The 24,621-nt window shown below is 44.8% G+C and overlaps 1 protein-coding gene across 4 annotated transcripts in view; it reads left to right on the forward strand.

Annotated features, from left to right (window-relative positions):
• Positions 1 to 2,986: 2,986 nt before the first annotated feature.
• The window catches only part of LOC310772487 (partitioning defective 3 homolog), a 660,426-nt gene continuing 638,791 nt past the window's right edge, over positions 2,987 to 24,621 (forward strand). For all 4 annotated transcript variants that reach the window (XM_083632305.1, XM_083632307.1, XM_083632306.1 and 1 more), the window contains exon 1: positions 2,987 to 3,199. In XM_083632305.1, coding sequence (XP_083488431.1) covers positions 3,080 to 3,199 — 120 coding nt within the window. In that variant the 5' untranslated portion in view covers positions 2,987 to 3,079. The remainder of the gene's footprint in view (positions 3,200 to 24,621) is intronic.

A 24,621-nucleotide genomic window follows, 5' to 3' on the forward strand; every position in this document is an offset into this window, starting at 1 on the left:
TGCTTGTCAAATAAATAAATAAAAACACTGAGGGGTTTTATGTAAACATGTGTCATGTGTATCCATGTTTCAGTGATTTCAGATGTTGGTTTTTGATTAACTAGCGCGCTCGATGCCTAGGCTCGGCTGCCCTATTGGCGCGCATGGGTGTGTGTGTGTCGATCTCTAAATGTTATTGCATCAGTGATGTCACAGTGCCTCCTTGTGTGTGTGCCCCATTATATCACTGATGACATCATTGTGTGTGGCCCCCTATGACATCACTGATCAGTCTTGTCACAATGCCTCTGTGTGTGTGTGTGACATCACTTGTCACAATGCCTCCTTGTGTGTGTGTGTGTGTGTGTGTGTGTGTGTGTGCGCGCCCTTATGACATCACTTTTGACATCACATCATTAGCTAATTAGCCTAATTAAAAATCCATCAGGTCACCTGCACAGGTGCCCTTAAGTGCACAGGTGCCTTAAGGTTTCAGCCCGATCGCACGTAAAATGGCATAGCTGTGGCCGAACACAGAACTTGAGCAAACATTGCCCACATACTCAATTTTAGATAGATAAATAGATAGATGTACCGTACACACTATATCATCATAAGGGATCTGCATTCTGCACCCATTTTATTTAGTTAATTGTAAGAGCCAAGACTGAGACTCATAGGTGTACAACATGTAGAGGTAAAATAATGTCCTGTAAGTCGTCCAATTCTTCACAGCATGTCTTTTGGCATACCGGTACTTTCTGTTTCCTCTGTTTACCTCTAGGGGGGGTATTAGAATTTGGACTTTGGTATCCGTGGAGCAGTGGGGTCTAGGGACCACCAGGGGTCCTTGAGCGGGTTCCAGGGAGTCCCCAGCAAAATCAGGCATTGAATTTCACTAAGTCAGTTAATGAGAAATAACCCCAATCAGAGAATGTATAATGATACGTTATGCTATAGTTCTCCATGGTTTTGTGCCCACAAACATTGTAAACAGGCCTACAATTCAGTGAGATGGCCAAGACGAGGTAGCAGTCAGGTTGCCTGCATAACGACTGCAGCACTTTCTGGCCTGAATCATAGAGCCAGAGATAGTAGTGTGCAGGAAGCAATGTATTGACCCCAACATGATTTGAACACGCAACCTTCTGATCTGGAGTCAGACGCGCTACCATTGCGCCACAAGGTTATATGGTGGTCTGTTCATTTCTGTGGCTGTAGTGGACTGTTCTCAGGTGTGACGGCGATGATGGTTTGAAAATATTTTGAATCTTTAATTTCCCCCTTATGTTTTCTACACCATGCATTGAGACAGTATGGGAGAGGGATTGTCCATCTTGCACTCATGCTCTACATCTGGGCTACATTAGTTAGTAAAAGGGGGGAAAGTGCCACAGGGAGCAAAAAAAGCTCCAAAGGTTGCACCTTTTGACAGTAAATTGGGTAATAAAATATGGAAATACCACTGCAGGCTGATTTCTAATACTCTGCAGTTTAGATGCTAATTATCAGAGCTTTATTAGGGAATTGGATCTATATATTTCTCTCTCTATATATATATATATATATATATATACATACTACACACACACACACACACACACACACACACATATATGTATGTATATAAATTGGTAAGCTTATGTTTAATATACTCAATCTGCTGAGATTTTTTTGTTAGATATTATTTAGCACATAAGTAGATATGTAGGCATAATAGGTGCAGTGAAACCTATGATAACCAGTCATTCTTCAAGACTTTAGTGACTGAATAGCAAAATTTAAACAATTTCTTATTTTGCTGGAGATCCCCTAGATTAGAACCCTCTAGTGGTCCCCTGACCCCACTTTAAGAACCAGTTAGACCTAGCAGCAGGTTACATACTTTGATGGTGTGCTTGGGTTCAATTTATTCGGTCTGACTAGCAAGTCATATTTTCCTCACTTTATATCAATCATCAGGCATTCATTTATCTTTCACAAATCCATCCAAATGTGGTAATACATGAGTAATACCCACTTGATAAGGCTGATATGGTTTTGCCCCAGTACAGGGAATCCCATATGAAAAGATTGTAGCTGTTATTATACTGTTGGTGGGTAGGGGGCAGTGAAACCTCTGATAACATTCTCTCATTGTGTGAACCTGGAGAGAGTTGAATTAAACTGATAATTTTGTTATGGACACCATGGGACCTCCCTGTGGATTTCAAGGGCCCCTGGGAGGCATTGTCCCAGTTTGGGAACCAGATAGAAGAGTAGCCAAATAGCCTGTTTTCACTGTAATGAATGAAATAATCAAATCAATCAAACTCATATGGAGAAGAGTTCATAAGAGCTTGTTTGAAAACATTATTTTAACGAAACAAAGTTTGTTTCATTAAAATTAGTTTTTAAATGAATTTGGGTAGGCCTATTTTAACTGATCTAGTCACTTTAACCCTCATAATTAAACCACCGTTGGTTCTCAACGTGGGGTCCATGACCATGCGGTCCTTGAGGGGGTTTGGGGTCCGTCGCAAATTGATGAATTATTTCATTTACAATACGTTAACATAAAATCTGAATACAAATACTGTAGGCTATATGAGATTTGGGTCTGTGGCTCTATAATGTGGACTAAATTAGGGGTCCTATGAAAAAGGTTGAATCACACTGACTTATGCTGCACTGTCTGTGCAAACACATCATTAAAAACTCACATCGGCTTAACAAAGGTAAAGTAAACTCGGTTCACCACCACCCCTCCACTCGCACGCTTCATTTTGACGCACGGCTTTCGTGCGTAATTGGCAACACAGAGTGGGCTAGTTCGTGCTTGTCGTAACATGTGGACGCACTCGCAGCCCAGTGGTGCGCTCTCTCTCTGTGGAGACAGTCTGAGGGCTTGTTGGGAAGTTTCTCCTGAGTGAGTCAACACGGGTTACGGCAGAACAGGGGAGGAACGCCACCCGATCGCCTGCCTGGGCCAGGAACTATCTCTCCAGATGAGCCAGAGCCACCGGGATGTTTCTTTTGAACCTATCGGGGATTATGTTTCTGTTGAGCGCCTTTCTCTACTGGAATTAATAGAACAACGCGACACGGTGGCGGAGGAGAAATGAAAGTGACGGTGTGTTTCGGGAGGACGCGGGTGGTCGTTCCCTGTGGAAATGGGAATATAAAAGTGCACAGCCTCATCGAACAAGCGGCCATGAGGTATAAAAAGGCGATCGCCAAGGTAAGTCCACCCACCCTGCTTTCTTTTTCTCTCTACGCTAACGTAACATTTGACACAATTAAGGCGAGGCAAAAACTGCCGGGAGCTGCTGCCTGCATCCACACACACCAGAGCCATAACATGGCGCTTTCCTCGGCTCGAACTGAAAGGGACTCACTAGGGAGACAGCGGTTCCCCCTTAAACCGGAGCCCGGGATCCAGTGGGGATCCCCCACGGGGTGGTGGGTGGGTGTCTCAGGCAGGGAGGACACCCCAGCTAAATGACGGATAGCCTACTTACTTTACTACACTTTGCTCAGTGAGTGAATGGATGACCGTTTTGGTCAGTTTTTACTGCACTGTGCCCAACTATGTCTACAACTTGTTTTTATTAACAGCAATGCATTCCTGCACTGAAGCAGCTCTCTCGCTTATTGTGGATGTATTTGGGACAACAGTTGGGGAACCCCTGGCCCGGTGTACACTGCTCATTCTGAACGCAATGCCTGCTGTATTGGACTATAAGAGCGCGCACAAGTGGTGCATGATGTAATTGTAATGGCATAGTTCACACAGAGTGTTTGGGATCGGGTTTAGGATTGATGGATACACTTTAAGAGTAAAATAACAAGTGTGTGTGTGTGTGTGTGTGTGTGTGTGTGTGTGTGTGTGTGTGTGTGTGTGTGTGTGTGTGTGTGTGTGTGTGTGTGTGTGTGTGTGTGTGTGTGTGTGTGTGTGTGTGTGTGTGTGTGCGTGCGTGCGTGTGTGTACACAGTACACACACAATCACCAGTTAGGGGCTTTGCAGATGGACATGACCTGGGAACCGTGAAAACATCACAGCAAAACCCAAAATATCATGCAACCACAAGGCCTATAAAATTGTATTGTATAGGCCTAGTGAAAATTGCACTGCAGAGAAATACCAGTAATACCAGATCGAAGATATAAAATGGTATATAAAGTGTATAGCTATAATCTATATAACCTCCCTGGGCATATCGTAGCGATATTTCCGTGATACTATAACAGATTGAATTTCTTTCTTTGAAAGAAAGATAAGGTCACTATAAACGTGCTATTACACAACAGAGTCAAGCAGTTGTGGGATTAGTGAGAAGGTTCCCATGCACATGCTTTTGATAGGAAACACTGGTTTGACTCATTGCCCTTTCAATAACATCATGAATAAGTTTATACAGTAAGTTCATCCAGGTTGTACTTGTTAAATCCATCCGACAAATCGATCTGTGATGGACCGCGCGTCCTTGTGAATTTCTTGTGCCAGATTTGAACAGCGCTTGACAAGATGGCTGATTGCATTTCCCTTTGTGTCTTTTTAATGGCTCCGCTTTAAGGCCCATTAAATGACTAATGAATGAATTCAAGTTTGTTTCTGTTGCCATGGTCAGTGACAGTGTTTCTGTTGCCATGGTCAGTGACAGTGTGTTTCTGTTGCCATGGTCAGTGACAGTGTTTCTGTTGCCATGGTCAGTGACAGTGTGTTTCTGTTGCCATGGTCAGTGACAGTGTTTCTGTTGCCATGGTCAGTGACAGTGTTTCTGTTGCCATGGTCAGTGACAGTGTTTCTGTTGCCATGGTCAGTGACAGTGTTTCTGTTGCCATGGTCAGTGACAGTGTGTTTCTGTTGCCATGGTCAGTGACAGTGTTTCTGTTGCCATGGTCAGTGACAGTGTTTCTGTTGCCATGGTCAGTGACAGTGTTTCTGTTGCCATGGTCAGTGACAGTGTTTCTGTTGCCATGGTCAGTGACAGTGTTTCTGTTGCCATGGTCAGTGACAGTGTTTCTGTTGCCATGGTCAGTGACAGTGTGTTTCTGTTGCCATGGTCAGTGACAGTGTTTCTGTTGCCATGGTCAGTGACAGTGTGTTTCTGTTGCCATGGTCAGTGACAGTGTGTTTCTGTTGCCATGGTCAGTGACAGTGTGTTTCTGTTGCCATGGTCAGTGACAGTGTGTTTCTGTTGCCATGGTCAGTGACAGTGTTTCTGTTGCCATGGTCAGTGACAGTGTGTTTCTGTTGCCATGGTCAGTGACAGTGGCCTTCTCCTCGTCAATGGCAATGGCTGCTATATTACTATTGGAGTCACGTTAATGGTTGCAGCTTCTCTTCAAGGGGCTTTGGAATACCTCTGTGAACCCACAATGCTTTTTGCCAAGATATTTCCTTTCACTGTTTCAGCTTTGGAAAGCATTCAATGTCCCTGTTCTAGAGACCAGTTCTTTAGTCAGGTTTCAGAAGGAATCTTGGGTGAGGTATAGCATTCGCTTTTGATAGAAGAGTGTCCAAACACTGTCACCTTAAACATACCAAAGCCAATTAAGGGCTTTGTGTTTTCCCCGGCAAAGATGTCTATTTTCTTTCTAAAAATGTAATTCCCTGACAATGAAGACGCTTGCTGAGGTCTTCCCATAGAGGCACTGTGCTGCTCTGTAGTAGATTGTATCACCGAAGGCAAACAATGACACAGTAGGTCAACACTAACACTGGTTCTTGAAGAGCACTTCCTCCTTGGACACACACAAGCGGTCACACACACTCCCACACATCACTCCTTTGTTTTAGCGCGCTTGTTGGTTTTCCATGCTTCAGCAGAACGGAGGCGACTGGCCCATTGATCCATGCAGTGATAAGTGTGGAAGTGTAGAAGTGTAGGCTTCCCCCCAGGAGAACACTTGGCCCTGGATCAACGTTAACTTTCACAGGCCGGGCCAAGACCTTCGGACAAATGGATCACAGCTTTAGAGGCTGGAGCAGGGTCTGGCTTTGAGACGCAAAGGAGGGCATAATAACATTATAGGAATGTTTAATACTATAACTGACAAGATATTCCTTCCGCCGACAGTGCCATAGTATCGCTTTAATACTTGCATGTGCACAAAAGGTTCTTCTTTAAGGCTGTGTCCACACTGCAACAAATAGTGCCAATGTGGTGGGAAAAGACATGAACACACAAATGTTTGGTTGTTTGTTCCCCTCCCCGACCAACTAGAGGAGGCACTAGTGCAGCGACCAGGACTCATATTCCACCGGCTTCCCACCCGCAGGCACATGGCCAATTGAGTCTGTATGAACGTCTGACCAAGCCGGAAGTACTGCTGCCGGGAATTGAACCCGGGTCTCTGCGGTGGTATTCGAGTGCCCCCAAATGTGTTTTATATATACCGTAAATTCCGGACTATAAGCCGCACCGGTGTATAAGCCGCACCTGCAAAGTTGACTATTTTTTTCTTATATAAGCCGCACCGGACTATAAGCCGCGGGTGTTTTAATGTTTTTTTATTTTTTTATTTTTTATTTTTTTATTGTGTTTTAATGTTTAATTACCATATGTAAGGGTTCATGCACAGAGGGGATTGTCGGGAAAGAGATGGCTGTTTGAGGAAGCTCCCATTTATTAACATTTCAACAAAACAACATAACACAACACCACCTGTGTTGTTTTTTACAGTGCACACAGTGTCTGCGGTGTGGTGAAAAGAGGGCAAGAGAGGAAATTAAAACAGAAGTGGATTTATAGTTAGAAAGAGTGCTAAAGAAAAGGAATTCCGTTTTTTATTTTTTTATTTTAGTTACTCACAGTACTATTGACCAGTCCAACTCAAAAGATATTCGGCAGTTTCACTTTGAGCTCTTGTTCCGCCGCTGTCCATCAATGGTTATGACGAGTCTCGCTGGGTACAGTACGCCAAAGCGATATCCATTGACTTTAACCTTTTCGATGATGCTGTTGTATGTTGCGCGTTTCTGTTGCACCAACGCGGAGAGGTCCTGCCGGACGAAAAAGCGCGTACCCTTCTGCGGGGAAGAGGCTTCTTCCCCGCAGCCTGGAGGATGAGTTGACGGTCGGGCCAGCGGAGTAGGCGGATGAAGATGGCCCTCGGTGTCAGGCCGGGGTCTGGACGTGGCCGAGGCGCCCGGTGTGCCCTGTCCACTGTGGTTTCTCGCCTTCCTTCAGGTCCAGGATGTAACACAGGATTTTGCCAAGGAAAGCGTCCATGTCACCAATCTCAGCTCCTCTTTTACATTGATCAGGCGAATGTTATTTCTTTTACTCCTGCTGATTAAGTCATCAACCTGCGTGTGCAGGGTTTCGATTTGTTTTTGCATTTTATCCATTTTCGGACTCACTGTGTTGTTTTTGTCCTCCAGTGCGCTGATGCGCTTTTCCGCATTAGAAACTCTGTTCACGGTTGCCTTATTTTCTTTAGTGAGTGAGTGGATGGACTTCTGCACGTTTTCAAACTTGTTTTCAAGCTGCTCAAAACCTCTGAGCGATGTCGGACTTAATCGATAGTGTTTCACGGAGTAAAAGTTAAGCCCAAGCCGTGTATCTCCAGCCTCCAGCAGGTGAGTCATTTCCTCATTCATGGCGGTGATTGCTTCGTCTGCTGTTTAATTACCATATGTAAGGATTCATGCACAGAGGGGATTGTCGGGAAAGAGATGGCTGTTTGAGGAAGCTCCCATTTATTAACATTTCAACAAAACAACATAACACAACACCACCTGTGTTTTTTTTTTGGAAAAAATCCATAGATAAGCCGCACCGTTATATAAGCCGCAGGGGCCAAAAAAGGCCAAAAAACGGGAAAAAAGCAGCGGCTTATAGTCCGGAATTTACGGTATATATATATATATATATTTTTTTTTTTTCAATTTCAACAACATACAAACAAGACAGGTGTCATGTGTCAGAGGACACACTGTCTCATGCCTTCTGGTTTTGCCCTTCACTAATGGGGTTCTGGGCCAAAATATTTGACTGGTACTCTACTACTCTGTGGTAAGGCCTACAAAATAACCTTGCAGCCGGAGGCAGAACTCGCCATCTTCGGCTGCTCGGAGTCCTCTCTGAGCTTCCCTGCAGCTGTGCAACAATCTCTGACACTGGGGACAACTGTCGCCAAAAGACTCATCCTGAAGGAATGGAAGTCCTCTTCACCTTCTTTCCAAGTATGGCTGGTGGACATGATCACTGTTATACAGATGGAGAGACTCAGGTTCCTGAGAACCAACTCGCTTAGAAGGTTCTCAACTATTTGGGAGCCGTTTCTGGGCTACTTTGACGAGGTTAAAAACGACTAGTGGGCGGTGACTAAGGTTAGGGGTGATGGACAGCTTGCCCGGTTGGTTTCCTGTGGACGCCTTGACTGGGATCCTATGCGCAATATCTCTCACAAGCACATAAGCACCTTTTGCGGCTGGTAGCACCACATTACAATGCCAAATGTCAATGTTGTATGTGTTTTTTTTCTTTTTTTTTTCCCTGTGTCTGATCCTGTTTGTCTTGTTCGTTTATTGTTCTATAAAAAAAAATGAAAATAAAAAAAATGTAAAAACAACAACAACATACAAACAAAACAAACGAACAAGCTCAGACACAGGAAAGGAAAGAAAGAAAAAAAAACATATAGACAATAATGTGGTGCTACCGTCCATATAGGGTGCTTATGTGCTGTGCTTGTAAGAAATGTTGTGCGTGGGGTCCCACTCAAGGGGTCCAAGAAGAACCAACTGGTCAAGTCACCCACTGCACCCAACCTCGTCGAGGTAGGCCAGAAACGGGTCCCAAATAGTTAGAAACTTATTAAATGAGTTGGTTTCTCAGGGATCTGAGCCTCTCCATCCTTATGACCGAGATCATGTCCGTCAACCACAGTTGGAAAGAAGGCAGAGAGGGGGACTTCCATTCTTTCAGGATAAGTTTTTTGGCAACAGTTGTCCCCAGTGTCAGAGACTGTTGCACAGCTGTTGGGAAGCACACAGAGGTCTCCGAGCAGCCGAAGATGGCAATTCCTGCCTCCGGCTGAAGGGTTATTTTGTAAGCCTTACGGGCCATTCAGACCAATAGCGTTTTTGGAGCTTCCAGCGTCTTTCTGCAATTCATTCTCTATGTAAGGACGCGCTAGACGTGCTCCTCTTTTAATGAATGTACCTGGCGTTTCAGCGCTGGTGGCGTCTGTTGTTTTCGGAGGAGTGCTGCTGTGGGTGTTTCAAAGCTGAAAAAAGTGTTCGTCTTTTTCACTCTTCCTACGTTTTCTCCTCCCGAGGGATTTTCAACCTCTGCTGCTGCCAGAATTAGCAATAATCGGGCTTTCGTGTTGACAGTGAACAACATCAAACAGACAAAACTAGCTGGTTACCGTCCGTGTGGTCGTTGTGTTCTGATCTGTACTGCACGCGACTACGGGGGAAAACAAACGGAGCACAAAAAAACACTCCGTGCGCTGTTTTTTGTGCACAATGGAAGCGCCCTCAACATGATTTTCATAGCGTTCTGACTGAAAAAAGCGCTTTGGGTGTGAACGCCGCCTTAGAGTACCAGTCAAATATGTTGGCCCAGAAGGGCAGTGAAGGGCAGAACCAGAAGGCATGGGACAAAGTGCCCTCTGACACCTGACACCTGTCGCACAGTCCCAAATGTGTGTTTAAAGTAAATCAGTTGTACGCCTTTTCAACATCAGTCAAGGTTTGGTATGAGATATGGGTGACATCTATAAGAATAGATATGAACAATCATCAAAAGAATCAGATGCAATTCAGAACTAAGCAAGAAGTCCTGCAGTGTGAACGCAGCCTAACATGCCCTGTCTTTGGAAATCAGGATCGATGGCTTGCTTTGCTGTCCTGACCGCCTCTTATGCCAACGTCATCTACCCTCTCTGCCCCTTTGCTTACATGACTTGGTTGCACCGTAGCTTTCAGAAGCACATGATATTAATATCAAGCAAGCTCTACTGTTTGCCCTACGGCCTGAGTGCGACAGTGCTCTTGTGATCTAGCAAATTCAGCGTATTCTACTATCATTGTATGCGGCATAGATTTGCTGTAACTGCGGTGGACCCCAATCAGACAATCAGTTACAGGCTGTGCTGGTGTACCTGATCTCCTCTGGGGACCCTTAGCAGGCTTTATCACTGTCTCAGCGGGACCAGGAAGCATGCATAAATCAACTACTCAAGCACCATTCACTTCAGAGTCAATCTGGCCTACGGTGTGCGCCGTCATGACGGATTACTGCTAAATGTCTTTCCAGACTGTTGTGCATTTGCCAGTCAAGTAATGAGTAGTTACCACATTTTTAGTCACCTAACCATGAGCAATAATATGCATGATGTTATTTTGTGGGCTATGCTGTTGTGGGCATACAAAACCCCATGCACACGTGACTGGGAGGTTCCAATGTCTACTACTCATGCTATTTCCCGTCTTCTTCCGCTGTACGCTGCCACACGTGTGAAGCAATACAGGTCGGATCGCCCGCTCTCCTTTCGGTTCGCGAATCCATCGTTTGTGCCTCTCGCTCTCTGAGGAGCTCACCCGATACTCACCAGTCTCATATTTTCCCACAGCTGCTCACCCTAAACGTAGACTAAAGCCTTAAATCACATAATTACTCTTCTTTTCTCAAGGAAATTCCACAAATTCAGACTTGCCGACATGTCGCAACATACATACGTAAGTTGTTGAAATACAGGGAATACACAGACACAAGAAGAGCCTGGGGGGGGGGGGGGGGGGTACAAAACAAAGTCCCATATTTCTGCCTGGCAAGTTGCCTCAATGTGGAGAAGTGTGACTCGCCCAGGCTCCCCTCTCTCCATAGCCACCATATGCATGTGTCCTCCTCTGGCCCCTGGACTTAAAGTCCCTGGAAACCAGAAATATTTTTTTATTATTTAGCATTTTGAGTGCATCACATCACAGGAACCTATGTTAATAAGCCACCAGCCAAATTTGAACGATGATGAACGTCGCAAAGTATATAAATTTAGGTTTGACAGTCATGACAAAAGTCATGAGAATCAATTAGATTTTAGACTGTCTTTTCTCCCGCTGACTGTGTGGGCGTGTCCCGAGAGAGAGAGGGAGGGAAACGGAGAGAGAGAGAGAAGGAGAGAGAGAGAGAAAGAAAGAGAGATGGAGTGTGTGTGTGTGTGTGTGTGTGTGTGTGTGTGTGCGTGCGTGTGTGTGTGTGACAGTGAGAGACAGGCACACAGAGCGGGAGGGAGACAGACAGACACTGAGCGAGCGCTGTGGGGGCAAGAAGATTTTATAAGAACGGACAAAAAAATCTTATGACGTGATGAGATCATTCATTTTAGCACCGCGCGCACCGCTCTCTTCAATGAGGAAGTGGAAATCCAGACCTTGTAGAAAAGTGGCGATTTTGGGGGTTTGGGTTGAAACTAATGTCTCCTACTTTCTGAGGCACACAATTACTCACATAAGACCCTACATTTAATAGTTGGAAGGTTTTTGTGGATTTTGGTTTCCAGGGACTTTAAGAGAGAAGCCAGATTTAATCAACAAATGATTGATCTATCTTGATAAGCGCCAACTAGACAGATGCGATGCATCATCAATCACAGTGTTATGTGCTTAAAGGTTTGCAGATGACTTGACTGTGAGTGAGTCCACAGTGGTAACAATGAGAACATCTGCCGCCTCAGAGTTATGCTTTAAGCAAGAGGAAGGGTTACTATCAAAGTTGTTATTCAGAATCATTTAATCACTGATGGTATCAGTGGTATTGGTGGGTACAAATGATTTAGAATCATCCATTTTCACGTTGTGACTCCATTGTCTTTTTGATTGCCATTTACAGTAGCTCTTGGAGAACACCATAGAATTGGTCAAGTTTACATTGATTCCCCACTTCGAATTCAGACTCAAATTCTGTGTTGTTTTTTGACAGTGCTCTGAAAACCCCCAGGTCAGTTACTCAGCTTACTTCCGAAAAGAGCGAATTCATCCGTTTGTCTCTCAGCTTTTGTCTGGTTTGAGTACAACCATAAATGACACGTTTTCAGAGCTGTCTTCTTCTTTGTCAAATCTTGTTTGACAAACCCTTTGATTTTCCCTCATAGTAGACCAAGTTGCTCTTTGATCTTACCCGCTGCTTCAGACAGTCCTGAAACATGGGTTTGGGGTTCTTTCATTCTATGCACTGCACTGGAAGATCCCATCCTCCTATGTTGCACTTATGCAGTTGAAGTTGAAGTTAGTGCATAAGTCCGACTTATGCACCGAAATAGACTGATCTTGGACATCAAACGAGATGTTGAGTTTCATTTTGCTCACTGCCAGGAGTCACCTCTCTAAGCAGACATATTTGTCATACCACTCTCTGGTTCACTGAGTCATTTCAGACTCTTGGACTACACACACGCACACGCGCGCACGTACACACACACACACACACACACACACACACACACACACACACACACACACACACACACACCTCGGGGGCTGTCTGTTGCTGACCCCTGGCCTAGGGCCCCTGGTCTCCCTGGCTCCTGGATGTTGTTTGCCCAGTGCAGATTGGCTGTTGCCTGATGACAGGCGACCGCACAGGGGAGAGACTACCTGCTTTCTTTCATGCCAGTGGAGAAACACAAGTGTGTACACTGCAGGGCTAAGTCAGGGGAAAAGCCCAGCTGATCTGAGCTATGTTGTGTGAAGAGTCACAAAAATAGTGGTGATCAAAGGAATGTGAATGCAAACAACAACAAAACAAACAAACATAGGGCTGCTCGATTATGGAAAAAATCATAATCACGATTATTTTGACTGATATTGAGATCACGATTATTTAACGCGATTACTCATTGACTTTGGCAAAATCGTGCATTTATTGAACTTGAAAAAACTTATTTTTAATACTGAATTTCTTTTACATTTAAATACAATTTATCTGAAAAACAAAGAAAAAAGGGGGAAATATAAATAAATAGCCCAACTAATGAGCCCAAATAATATATAAAAAATAATTGTTTTATCTCGATTATCTTGTTTTCATAATTGTGGGAAGCCAAAATTGAAATTGAGATTAAAATTCGATTAATCGCACAGCTTAAACAAACAAACAAACAAACAAACATAAGGAAAATGCAGTTGAGCCTGTCGTGGGAACCAGGCTCTTGCCATTTCCAAAGCCTGTATTGGCAAGCTTAACTGACAACGTTTTGATTGAGATATCTTGTTGATTCTGTCCCGATTGATTCCGTCCTTCAACTACCTGGGTTTCAAGCCGCACAAAATCCCTACCAGCTTCAGGATGATGTTCTGTAGCAGATCCAGCACTCCAGCACTCTAGCCTCCACAAAAGATCACTTTCAGGGGAACATCGAATTATCACATTACATTAAAACAACCCCTGTTACAAGCATCCACCGACTGCATGTGCATCCCGTCTGCCGGGGAGCGTGGGCCCCGTTCTAAAAGCACAGCTAGACTTTTGTAATCCTCAGCTATTCTCAGCGAAGGAACTAACGGGAGACTTGTCTTGGCCAACGTGCAGCTGCACAGAATCACCACAAAGGGGAAAGTGGGAAGTGCCATTGGAAAGGTTGTCAGAGCTCATTAGCTCACTACACTCACGCGGCCCACTGGTTACATAACGGAGAGGAGCTGCTCGGTTATGTCAGTAGGAATATTACGGTAATGAAAGATAATTGAGGGGAGGTTATCTTGTGAGCGGACTACAGAGCTGTAGGGCCTCTGGGTTGATGGGATGAGATGTTTGATGGTAAGTGAGTGGGAGTGAGTGGGTTCATGGTCCCATGGTTCAGCTGTGGTCAAGCAGTGGTGTGCTTCAGAGTTCATTCCTACCACAGTGGGGATCACAGCAGGGGCAGAAGAAAAGAAGAAGCATGGACTCAATGACCTCTCACCCCCTTCCAATAGCGTTGTATTCCTCTCTGGCTCTCCCTCGGTCTTTTGACTTGTTCTTCTCCCCTTCTTTCTTGTTTATCCCTCTCTCTCTCTTTCTTTCTTCCTTTCTCTCCAGCGCTCCATCTCTTCCGGCTGACCAGCGTTGTCCTCACTTTTCTTGCTAACTCCTTCCAGGGGGAATTACCGGCTGCCCGTCTTTGATTAAAACATCACACACACACCGCTTCAAAAGTCACGAGTTGAAGTCTGCGCAAGACTGGCCAATTTGTTCTTCTGTTGCTTTTTTGGATTTAACATTTGAGGAAATCCAAATCCAGATTCAAAGTGTCAGAAAGAAGGATTGTTCTGGGCGCCACCGGCAATGTGGAATAAGAGTATAACAAAAAGAAAGCATTGCATTGCACAAAAAACAGATTGCACACTGTAATAGTCTACAAGTATGGAGGCTGGTAGCTGCATGTTTAGTTTTGTGCTCAGCTGTGCACAAACTGTAGTGACAGTGTATAGGCAGAAACTGTAGTTAAATATTAGCTTCAGAATTTGGAAGAAATAGTTCAAAGACATGAAACAGTTGCTCCTATAGACCTTATTCGATTGACGTCACTCACGTACTGGCACGCCCACCGCCGCCATATTGTCGACATAGCGCTGCAGCTCTTAAGTGACAGCCTATGTGGAGCAGCGTTTATAGGAAGCTAGCCGCTGTTAGCGTTACCTGTATCGTTCCAATTGTGTTCGGATGGTGACCTGCGTTACACGTGGCTGTAGTAATGACAGCAATAAAGTCCCTGTGGTTTGTTTCTATCTCTACCGTCCACAGACGTGAAGGGAGCGAGACTGGGGCTACGCCAGCAGCACAGGAGAGGTGTGTGGATAGTTGGGAGAGACAACTGAAACTTTCTGACAGCTCCTCACAGCAAAGTCTGTTCACCTCGTTCTTTTGTTTATTTATTACAGGCATTAACGGCAGCATACAAACAACTGTGGGTTTTTTATTGCTGTCATTACCATCGCTATTTTGTAATGGAACAGAAACGACAATAAGGCTGTTACTAGTAGACGGTATGTCAACAATATGGTGCGTCCAGGCTTAGCGAATAAGGTCTATAGTAACAACAATTCTTGGATGTGGTTTGTGTTATTAGTCCTCTATGGTGGACATAACGGAAGGGGTCAGGGTATAGGAACATATAGCTCTTACGGACTTTGGGTCATGCTGATAGGGCTACATCTGTGTGGGTCCGAATATCAGTCAGTGTAGAGCAGAGAGAGAGAGAAACTACTTCCTGATCCTGTCTGGAATGATCAGTCAGTGTAGAGCAGAGAGAGAGAGAAACTACTTCCTGATCCTGTCTGGAATGATCAGTCAGTGTAGAGCAGAGAGAGAGAGAAACTACTTCCTGATCCTGTGTGGAATGATCAGTCAGTGTAGAGCAGAGAGAGAGAGAAACTACTTCCTGATCCTGTCTGGAATGATCAGTCAGTGTAGAGCAGAGAGAGAGAGAAACTACTTCCTGATCCTGTGTGGAATGATCAGTCAGTGTAGAGCAGAGAGAGAGAGAAACTACTTCCTGATCCTGTCTGGAATGATCAGTCAGTGTAGAGCAGAGAGAGAGAGAAACTACTTCCTGATCCTGTGTGGAATGATCAGTCATTGTAGAGCAGAGAGAGAGAGAAACTACTTCCTGATCCTGTCTGGAATGATCAGTCAGTGTAGAGCAGAGAGAGAGAGAAACTACTTCCTGATCCTGTGTGGAATGATCAGTCAGTGTAGAGCAGAGAGAGAGAGAAACTACTTCCTGATCCTGTCTGGAATGATCAGTCAGTGTAGAGCAGAGAGAGAGAGAAACTACTTCCTGATCCTGTCTGGAATGATCAGTCAGTGTAGAGCAGAGAGAGAGAGAAACTACTTCCTGATCCTGTGTGGAATGATCAGTCAGTAGGCTCGTTTGAGATGAGCAAATTCTGCACAGATTCGACCAGCGCCTTGCTTGCCCCGTTGCATGATGGTTAGAAAGTTGTCCGACTTGCTCCGTCCTGCCCGACTGCGTGAGTCACGGGACTCTCGCGAGAGCGAGGCGGGCGCAGATTTGGAGCGAGGCGCCGCAGTTGCTCCCCACCAACTGCGTCCGACTGCGGATGACAGAGGATGACGAGAAACGCATCTAGCTGAGCGCCCATTGGTTCAACACAGGTGCATCACAAACCCACAGTGAAGTGTAGAAACTGCAATTTTATATCTATTCCAAGCTGTCACTCCATATTTTACATAAATACCACCTGGAATGCCTACATTAAAATAAAAATAAGGAATCTGAAGGGCTGTGTCATTTGAGCAGTGAGTGTGGGTGGCGCTAATGCATATTTTAATTTGTTTACAAACCGCTGTTAAACAAAACTGTAGAAGAAGAAAAGCAGCAGCGAGTGTGCCGTCGGGGGTGTTCGACTTGTTGACGCCTCGCCTGACTGTGCTCGCCTGCTCTCGTCTGCTTTCCAGGCGAGGCGGCAGTCAACTCAAACGAGCCTAGTGTAGAGCAGAGAGAGAGAGAAACTACTTCCTGATCCTGTCTGGAATGATCAGTCAGTGTAGAGCAGAGAGAGAGATAAACTACTTCCTGATCCTGTCTGGAATGATCAGTCAGTGTAGAGCAGAGAGAGAGATAAACTACTTCCTGATCCTGTCTGGAATGATCAGTCAGTGTAGAGCAGAGAGAGAGAAGCCTCTTCTAAACATGAAGTCTGGATCATGTCCGGCTAGCCAGAGCAGGATATTTTCCGGTTTTACCTTTCTAGACATGAGGAGTCTGTGTTTAGAAACAGCTGGAAATGGTCCGTATTCTCTCTGCCAGTGGGCGGGGGGAGGGGGTGCGGTAGCATGTAATGTATCGATAACAAGAAATGTGATATGGAAACAGCTTTAGTGAATCTCTAACCAAACTCCATTCAAAAACATGCCGTTTTAACGGAGGATCCATTCCGACCATTCAGGCAATAACGAGGGGTGGCAATGTGCCAAAAATGAGCGCTTGCCTTTGTTACATAAAGCCGCCCAGTCAAAATAGTGGGCGTACCGTCGTCAATCACTGTGGGTGATTTATTTTACAAGTGGCATTCAAGTCATATCTGACTAGTTTTCAATTTATTTCTCCCCACAAAAGTTAGGCTAGGCCTATGTCTCGATATAGGCTGTCAGTCAGTCAGCTCATCTCATCGACATAACCAAATAGGCTCCTCTCCACAGCTGTGTTAGCTTGGACGCTCACAGTCACTGGCTGCCTCAAATGGCTGCCTCACACAATACATGGCTGCATCCAACTCGAGAAAACTTTTCAGACCCTCCTGGAGACAATCTTTCTCAGAAGAGACTAACGTTAGCGACAAATCTGGAGACTTTTTCTGATATGGGAATGATGGGATTAACATTACCAGCAAGCAGCAGTAAAAGCAGGCAATGACGATAGCTGGGTAAGTCCCGCTAGCATCGATGCTAAGTTAGCAAAGTACAGCGAGAGCGCAGCTGAAGCACATGGCTATATATTAATATGGATGTTAACGTCCATATTAATTAGCCATGTGCTTGCGCGATGACATCGTGTATTGGCGATGTCAAAGGGTGGCAATTGACGATCTGACTGAGGTCAAGATCGCGCAACTCTAGTAGGCTATCATCTCCTTTGTTGCATTTTTAAACTGGCAGATGGGGGACAAAGAAACAATTCAACTTTTAGTTGTTTACTCACCTAATTTGGCTCTCTTCCAAATAATCCAGCCACGTAACTAACGCTACGTCCATTCATGAAAATAATGATGGGACATTCATGGTTTGTAAAGTGCCACCACCCGCCCGCTCACACATAACAGCTACATGATCTGGATCATGAGCTGCCAGTGTTAAACAACAGCCGCTTTTCCAATAATGCGGATCCTATACCAGGGGCTCAGATGGTCATGATCCGCACTCGCGGGAGTGCACATAAGCCAGCTAATTGTTTTTTAACATGCAGGCCAACCGGCTAGGAGCTGGTTATAATCCGGATTCCACTGCATGTTAAGAAGTGGCGAGAGAAACTACTTCCTGATCCTGTCTGGAATGATCAGTCAGTGTAGAGCAGAGAGAGAGAGAAACTACTTCCTGATCCTAACTGGAATGATCAGTCAGTGTAGAGCAGAGAGAGAGAGAAACTACTTCCTGATCCTGTCTGGAATGATCAGTCAGTGTAGAGCAGAGAGAGAGAGAAACTACTTCCTGATCCTGCCTGGCAGGCTTTTTGCCTGGTTGGCTGACAGACTGAAGGGCTGTCTTGGGCGAGCTTCCCTATCCACGTGAACACCAAAGACAACGGCACCACACTGATCCACTTATCTTCCCCCAAATGCTGTTTTCTCCTCTGGGGCAAGCTCAGGTCGTGAACCTGGCGACGTCGGGACTTTACCCACTGGTTAGCATACATCCAAGGTGTACACAGGTGCTCATACCTAAATGTGTCTGAGGAGGTGCACATGCATGCAAAGACCAGACTGTTTGCACATATATGCACACATCACTAACCGCTGGATGATGATGAATGAGTGAAAGTGCAGGGGGGGGGGGGGGGGGGGGTGTTCTGGCCAAACGCCGCAGTGTGAGCGGGCCACACGCCATAGCAGCAACAACATCTGAATATGCTGACCATTGCGTGACTGTGGTGTTTTCCTGCTCTACATACATTACACTGCTTTGGGGCATTCAGGGTCGTGGTGCAATATCCAGTTCCGTCATATCATTTGGGCTCCTTGGAGCGGGAAACGCTTAACTGTGTCCTGGATGCAGACTTTGCATCAGGCATGGTAATGTGATGCAGCGTTTCAGGTTTCAGGAGAGACATATGAATTGTTGGCATAGAAAAACAGCTGGTATTTCTTGCTTTGGTTCCAGTTTCTGTTGGCACATAATATACCGCCGCTGCGGTTACAGTTATTGATTTTTTTGCCCATCCTTTTTTTGGTTTCTCTTATTTACCCGCTGTCCTTTGAGCTGAATAACAGAAATTGCTTTTGTTGTCAAATCATTCACAGACGGCCTTGACACAAAGTGGCAGGCAAAGCATGGCACATCTCTGGCTCTGGTGCGTGCACGCATGGCTGTGTTTTCTATATAGACACGATGTGTTCTCTTAAATGGATATTACTGCAGATTGCAGGGCTCCATTCAGACTTAGTTCAGTGTGACCGAGCTGACACGTCAAACATGAGTTCTTGATAGCTGCTCGCCTGTGTTTTCCTGTCCCAGCCATGGCCTTGCACCGCTGAGGACCCCCTTTAGTTATCTTAGTCCACCGCTTCAGATAACACAGTTAATCATTAGCCTGCACCGTTACATAGGACAATAGAGCCAATGCAGTGCACATGATCTGGCATAACTTAGACATTTGTTTGTATTCAAAGGCGGCTATCCTTCACAGCTTCAGAATGACATGGTTTTGAGGTGGGGGTGGGGACCTGCAAAATGGTCCTGTCATTCCTGGTTACTGATGATGGTGAATACCGGGTGTTCAGGGAGTCAAATGTGTGACCGAATGTCACCACGAACCCTTTGTTTAGCCATTAATAATCCTTGTATTTGCCTTTTTGGAGAGGTTTTGGTGGTATAGGCTGTGCAATCCTTTTATTTATTACGTATAAAAGAGAGCAAGTGGACTGTTTCAAGCGGGCAATATTGGTTTACATTTTTGTCCCACTGATGATGTCACAATGTCTATGACATCAGTGATGTCATCAGTGACATTATTGACCAAAATCATCTTATGACATCACTGATGATGTCATAGGCACTGATGATGTCATAGGCATTGTGACATAATCAGTGATGTCATAGGCATTGTGACATCATCAGTGACAGTGATGTCATCAGTGATGCGAAGTTTGGCAATTGTGCGCTGCGCATGCCAATAGTGCAGGCGATTGTTCGCTGCGCTTACCAATTAGGGCAGGCGAGGCCACGCAGCAGCCGAGCTGTGTGCCGCGAGCCGACGCAGCGGGTGAGCCTCGGGGCCGAAACCAAAGTTAATCCAATTTTAATTTGGCTTCCCACAATTATGAAAACAAGATAATCGATAGAACAATAAATTTTTTAGATATTATTTATTTTAGTTAGTTAAAGTTATATTTATTTACTTTTATTTTCTTTCTTTGTTTTTCAATTCAACTAGGCACGCTCGATGCGCCGCTTAGACGCATAATATGCGTCTAAAGCTGTGTTCACACCGAGATATTTATTTTTCGCTCTGTCGCTTGATTCAACCCTTTGGAATCCCTCTGTCGCTCTGTTTAAATCGCTCATCAACAGGCACACGAATTGACGGACATGTGGGGGCTGTAACGTTACGCAATGTCATGATATTTGTCCACTACGAGCCACCGTAGATGTTTACAAGCTAAGCCTATCAGCGTGCTCCTAATGCGAGCTCCATACCGGTAGTACAGACTTCACTTCATGTCAGCTGTCAGCCTGTCAATGCGGTTTGTTGCCACACAATAAACCAGCGGTTTGTTCCAAGCCAGTGTGATCCTTGACTCACTCTCACATGGCAGCCAATCAGCGTTGAACAGCGAGCGACTGATGGCAGCGTATTTTCGCTCGAGTTGGGATATTTCATCTGGGGCGACGAGCGTATTTTCTCCCTATCGCTCTGTCTCTGTCGCTCGAACGCCCAGCGATTTTTCTCCCGGGCAAATATACGCTCAATCGCTCGTTTGCATTGACTTTGTATGTAAACTCGATGCCAGCGAAAAACTTTAATCGGTCGGTGTGAACGCAGCTTAAGCAGTAAATTGACATTCTCTGCTGTAGCCTATTTATATGGGCGGAGAGTTGTGTGCTTTTCAAAAGCTTTGACCCCGACGTGATTTGAACACGCAACCTTCTGATCTGGAGTCAGACGCGCTACCGTTGCGCCACGAGGCCTCCTCACTTTGTGCTTTTTTTCTCTCCCTCCTTATCTCTCCTGCCTACCTCTGGTACTCAATCCCATTCTAACACTCCCATGTGTTATCACAGGTGAGTCACAAGCAGGTGATGGGTTTGTTTGGGACAGGTTACCATAAAGATCCTTTAACTCGGTCAACTGGACTGGTAGCCAACAGGCCATGACTCATAGAGGGTTTAGAGGCACTGCAACATACTGCAATACTGGACAATAGCCAATATAGGACTTGTTATATGAAACTCTCTTTAGAAAAGCCATTATCTGAAGTCTGAACCCCTCACTGGCAAGTTATTATTTATTTTTTATTCCTTAATGTATTTTCCTCTCGCATCTATTTCCCTCCATTAATGGTAGATAATGATGTATTTTCTGCTGCAGGACCTTTGCTGTGTTGATGCAGAGTTGAGCAAATCTCAATCCTGTCTGTAAATGCTGTCAAAGCAGCCTGTTGTGAGTGTGATAATGCCACGGCCAACAGCTTTCATGAAGGAATAGATTAACACTACGCTGTAGAGCCCGACCGATATGGGATTTTTGAAACCGATACCGATACCGATTTTAGGGAATAAAAAATTACCGATACCGATAATATCGGACGATATTTTTATTTTATTTTATTTTTGTTTTTATCATCAAATGTTTATCCCCCATTAGTGCTAATCCCCCATTAGTGCTAATTTTTTATTTATTTATCCTGGTTGCTGCTCCACCCTCTGCCGATCTGGGGAGAGCCGAAAACTGGCTCCATGCTTCCACATGGGCAGTTAGCCAGCTGCTTCTTTTCACCTGACAGGGGAAGCTTCACCGGTAGGACATAGCACGTGGGAGGATCACGATATTCCAACGAGTTCCCCTCCCTCCGAACAGGCGCCCTTAACGACCAGAGGAGGCACCACATCAGCAACCCTCAAATATCAAACACTTGACAAAGATATGATTGAGTTGACATGAATTGAAATATGTGATGTAGGCAGGATATTTTACAGCTTATTAATAAACTCAATGCAATGAAACAGTAAACTTAACTGGGAATTTAATAATTATAAATAACTAGAAATACAAAAACACAATAGAACAAATAGTTAAGAAAAAATATCAAATATACACAACATGCTGTCCATGCTGTCTATAACTTATATATAAAAAAAAAAAAAGATTGGCCGATTTTTTTTTTTTTTTTTTACCGATACCGATATATCAATAATCGCCAATATCGGCCGATAATATCGGCAGGCCGATAATATCGGTCGGGCTCTACTACGCTGTACCTTCCCCATGGGCATGGAAGAATAGCTCTTTAAGAGGACTCCATAAGCCATGTTTGGAGTCTTTGGAATGGAAAAACGATGTGTACAAGCTGTTGAATTAAATGTCTTACGGGGAGCAATGGCCGACATTATGCTTGCTAATGCTGTTAAGATGGAAAAGCACTTTGGACCTCCCCAACACATCCTCAAAGGCTATTTTGACAGCTTCCACTGTCTAAACCTTGCGGGTCTTAACGTGGAAGCCTGCTGTTATGCTCTTAACATACACACAGGCATTCCTTTTCCATTGAATAATGTATGCACGTAGCTTCACTCTAAAAACATGCAACAACATCAGCCTCGACTTGGAGCCTTGCCGGCGGCAGCTAGACCTATATACTCAAACGTCAGCTTGGCGAGGGGGTCGCAGGGGAGTCCCCAGCAAAATGAATAAATTGTGCGATTTCACTAGGATTTTAATGACTAGAAGTTAGCTCAAGGAGACAATGTAGTGCATATACTTGGTAATAGCTTTCATGCTCTCCTGTTATCTCCCCATCCACATTATACTTGCGCGGTTCACGTCAGCTGCGTCGTCATATTTTCGGGGGGGGGGGGGGGTGCCGGCAGCCGTCGGCGAATACGGCGAGGGCTTTGACGTTGTAGCATGTTTTCTGCATTAGTCAGAGGAAACTCTCAGAGGAGAAGCTTTTCCCCAGCTCTTATTTCATAGATTGGAGCTTATACAATCATTTTCTCCATGGCAAAGCTGCTCTCAATATAAATAAAACATATAAAAGGCAGTGACTTATTCTTTCCACTAATTCATGATAATGGCATCCATGATCTTGGAAGGTCAGGTAGCTGTAGTTTAGTATGGCTAGTTTGAACTTGGAAGGTCAGCTGGCTAGCTAGCTAACCAAAATACATTTGTAGTATGACATTGACTAGATTGCCTCTTTTCACCTTTCAGCACCAAGAGGACCCCGTCATGCTGAGGGCCCCTGGGCCCAGGTAGATCTGGCCTTGTGTGAGGGCTGAGGGCTGTCCATATCCACAATTCATCCAGTCCACAAGGGGCCTTAAGCAGAATTTCTGCAGACTTCCAGAGTCCGCTTGGGGTGCAGACTTCACTGATTCAATATGGATGTAATGTTGTAGTTTCCCACTTGCGCGTGCGGGGGGGGGGGGGGGGGGGGCGTGGTTGGAGGTTATTATGGATGTGTAAGACAATTACTTTATTAAATCATGTAGGCCAGAAATAATATTCCACCACATCATGACACAAACATGTAAAAGTACAGGTCATAGAGGTAAGCAAAATGCATTTGTATTAATTGTAGTTTAGTGTGGTGAGGCGAGCTGTTGGTATGGAGCAGTATGAGAGGATGAGAGTTCATCACGTTTTTTCTTGCTGTTTTTGATATCCTACTCTTTGTTAATAACTCAGGCTCCATATGTTTCTGTTAATCATAGATTAAGCATTGTTGATGTAATAACATAGCAGGGACTAAATCTGTACGTTGCCAAGGGGGTAAACATGTGTATTTGGTAAATGCAACGATTTGGACGTCAATTCAAACCGTATTTCCTGTTGTTTTGTATGAAGTACCTAGAGTTGTTCCTCTTGTTTTTCTCATCCCGCCTCTCCATGAGATGACAACTCCTGCCTCCAGCTGAATCCGACAGGGAACAAGTTGCAGCAAAGGCCAGCTATGTGGTTTGTGGCGTTTCGACATGCAGGCCACGCCACGCCAGGCCCTGCAGGCCACGCCAGCCAGGCCCACTTGGGTGTGATCCACTGTTTTGTCAACAGCTTATTTCTGTGGCCATGATTACAGTTTGGCAGCACTCTATTATTGGAGCACAAGGACAGGGTGCTTGTCAAAGAGTTAAGAACAAGAGCTGTGAGCGCTCTTTCACTGTGTCATGGTCACATCACGGGAGGGTTGAAGAAGAGGCACAGGTGTTCATGTTCTGCAAATGCAAACAGAATTAAGATCATACAAAGCTTTGTTCAAAACTAACTCGGCTATACACACACACACACACACACGCACGCACGCACGCACGCACACACACACACACACACACACACACACACACACACACACACACACACTCACACTTAGACACTTTCCCTCACAGTGAATTCCCACAGGATTTAGTGAGACTCACTGTGGTGGGACCCTTTACGGGCGTCTTCCTCTCCTGAAAGAAAATTTTGTTCATTTTAACCTTAATTTAAATGCATCAATCTGGTAGCCTGATATTCAGACAGCATCGTCAATTCATAAACTCATTTCCTCTTCATCTGAGATTGTGCTCAGAGCATTTCTATGAGGGGGCGGGCGTTTTTGTGTGATTATTGCGATCATAAATGCTTGATTTTGCGGCAGCTGTTCTCAAAATTTGCAATGCAATTTGCGACATTTTATGTGATTTTTTGCGGTAAAATTGAGGGAACTGGCAAAAATTGCGGAGTTGCGGAAAAAAATTCGATTTTAATTTTTTAATTTTGAATTGCAT

Source organism: Poromitra crassiceps (genome assembly GCF_964638095.1).
Source record: "Poromitra crassiceps genome assembly, chromosome: 2".
NCBI lineage: Eukaryota > Metazoa > Chordata > Actinopteri > Beryciformes > Melamphaidae > Poromitra > Poromitra crassiceps.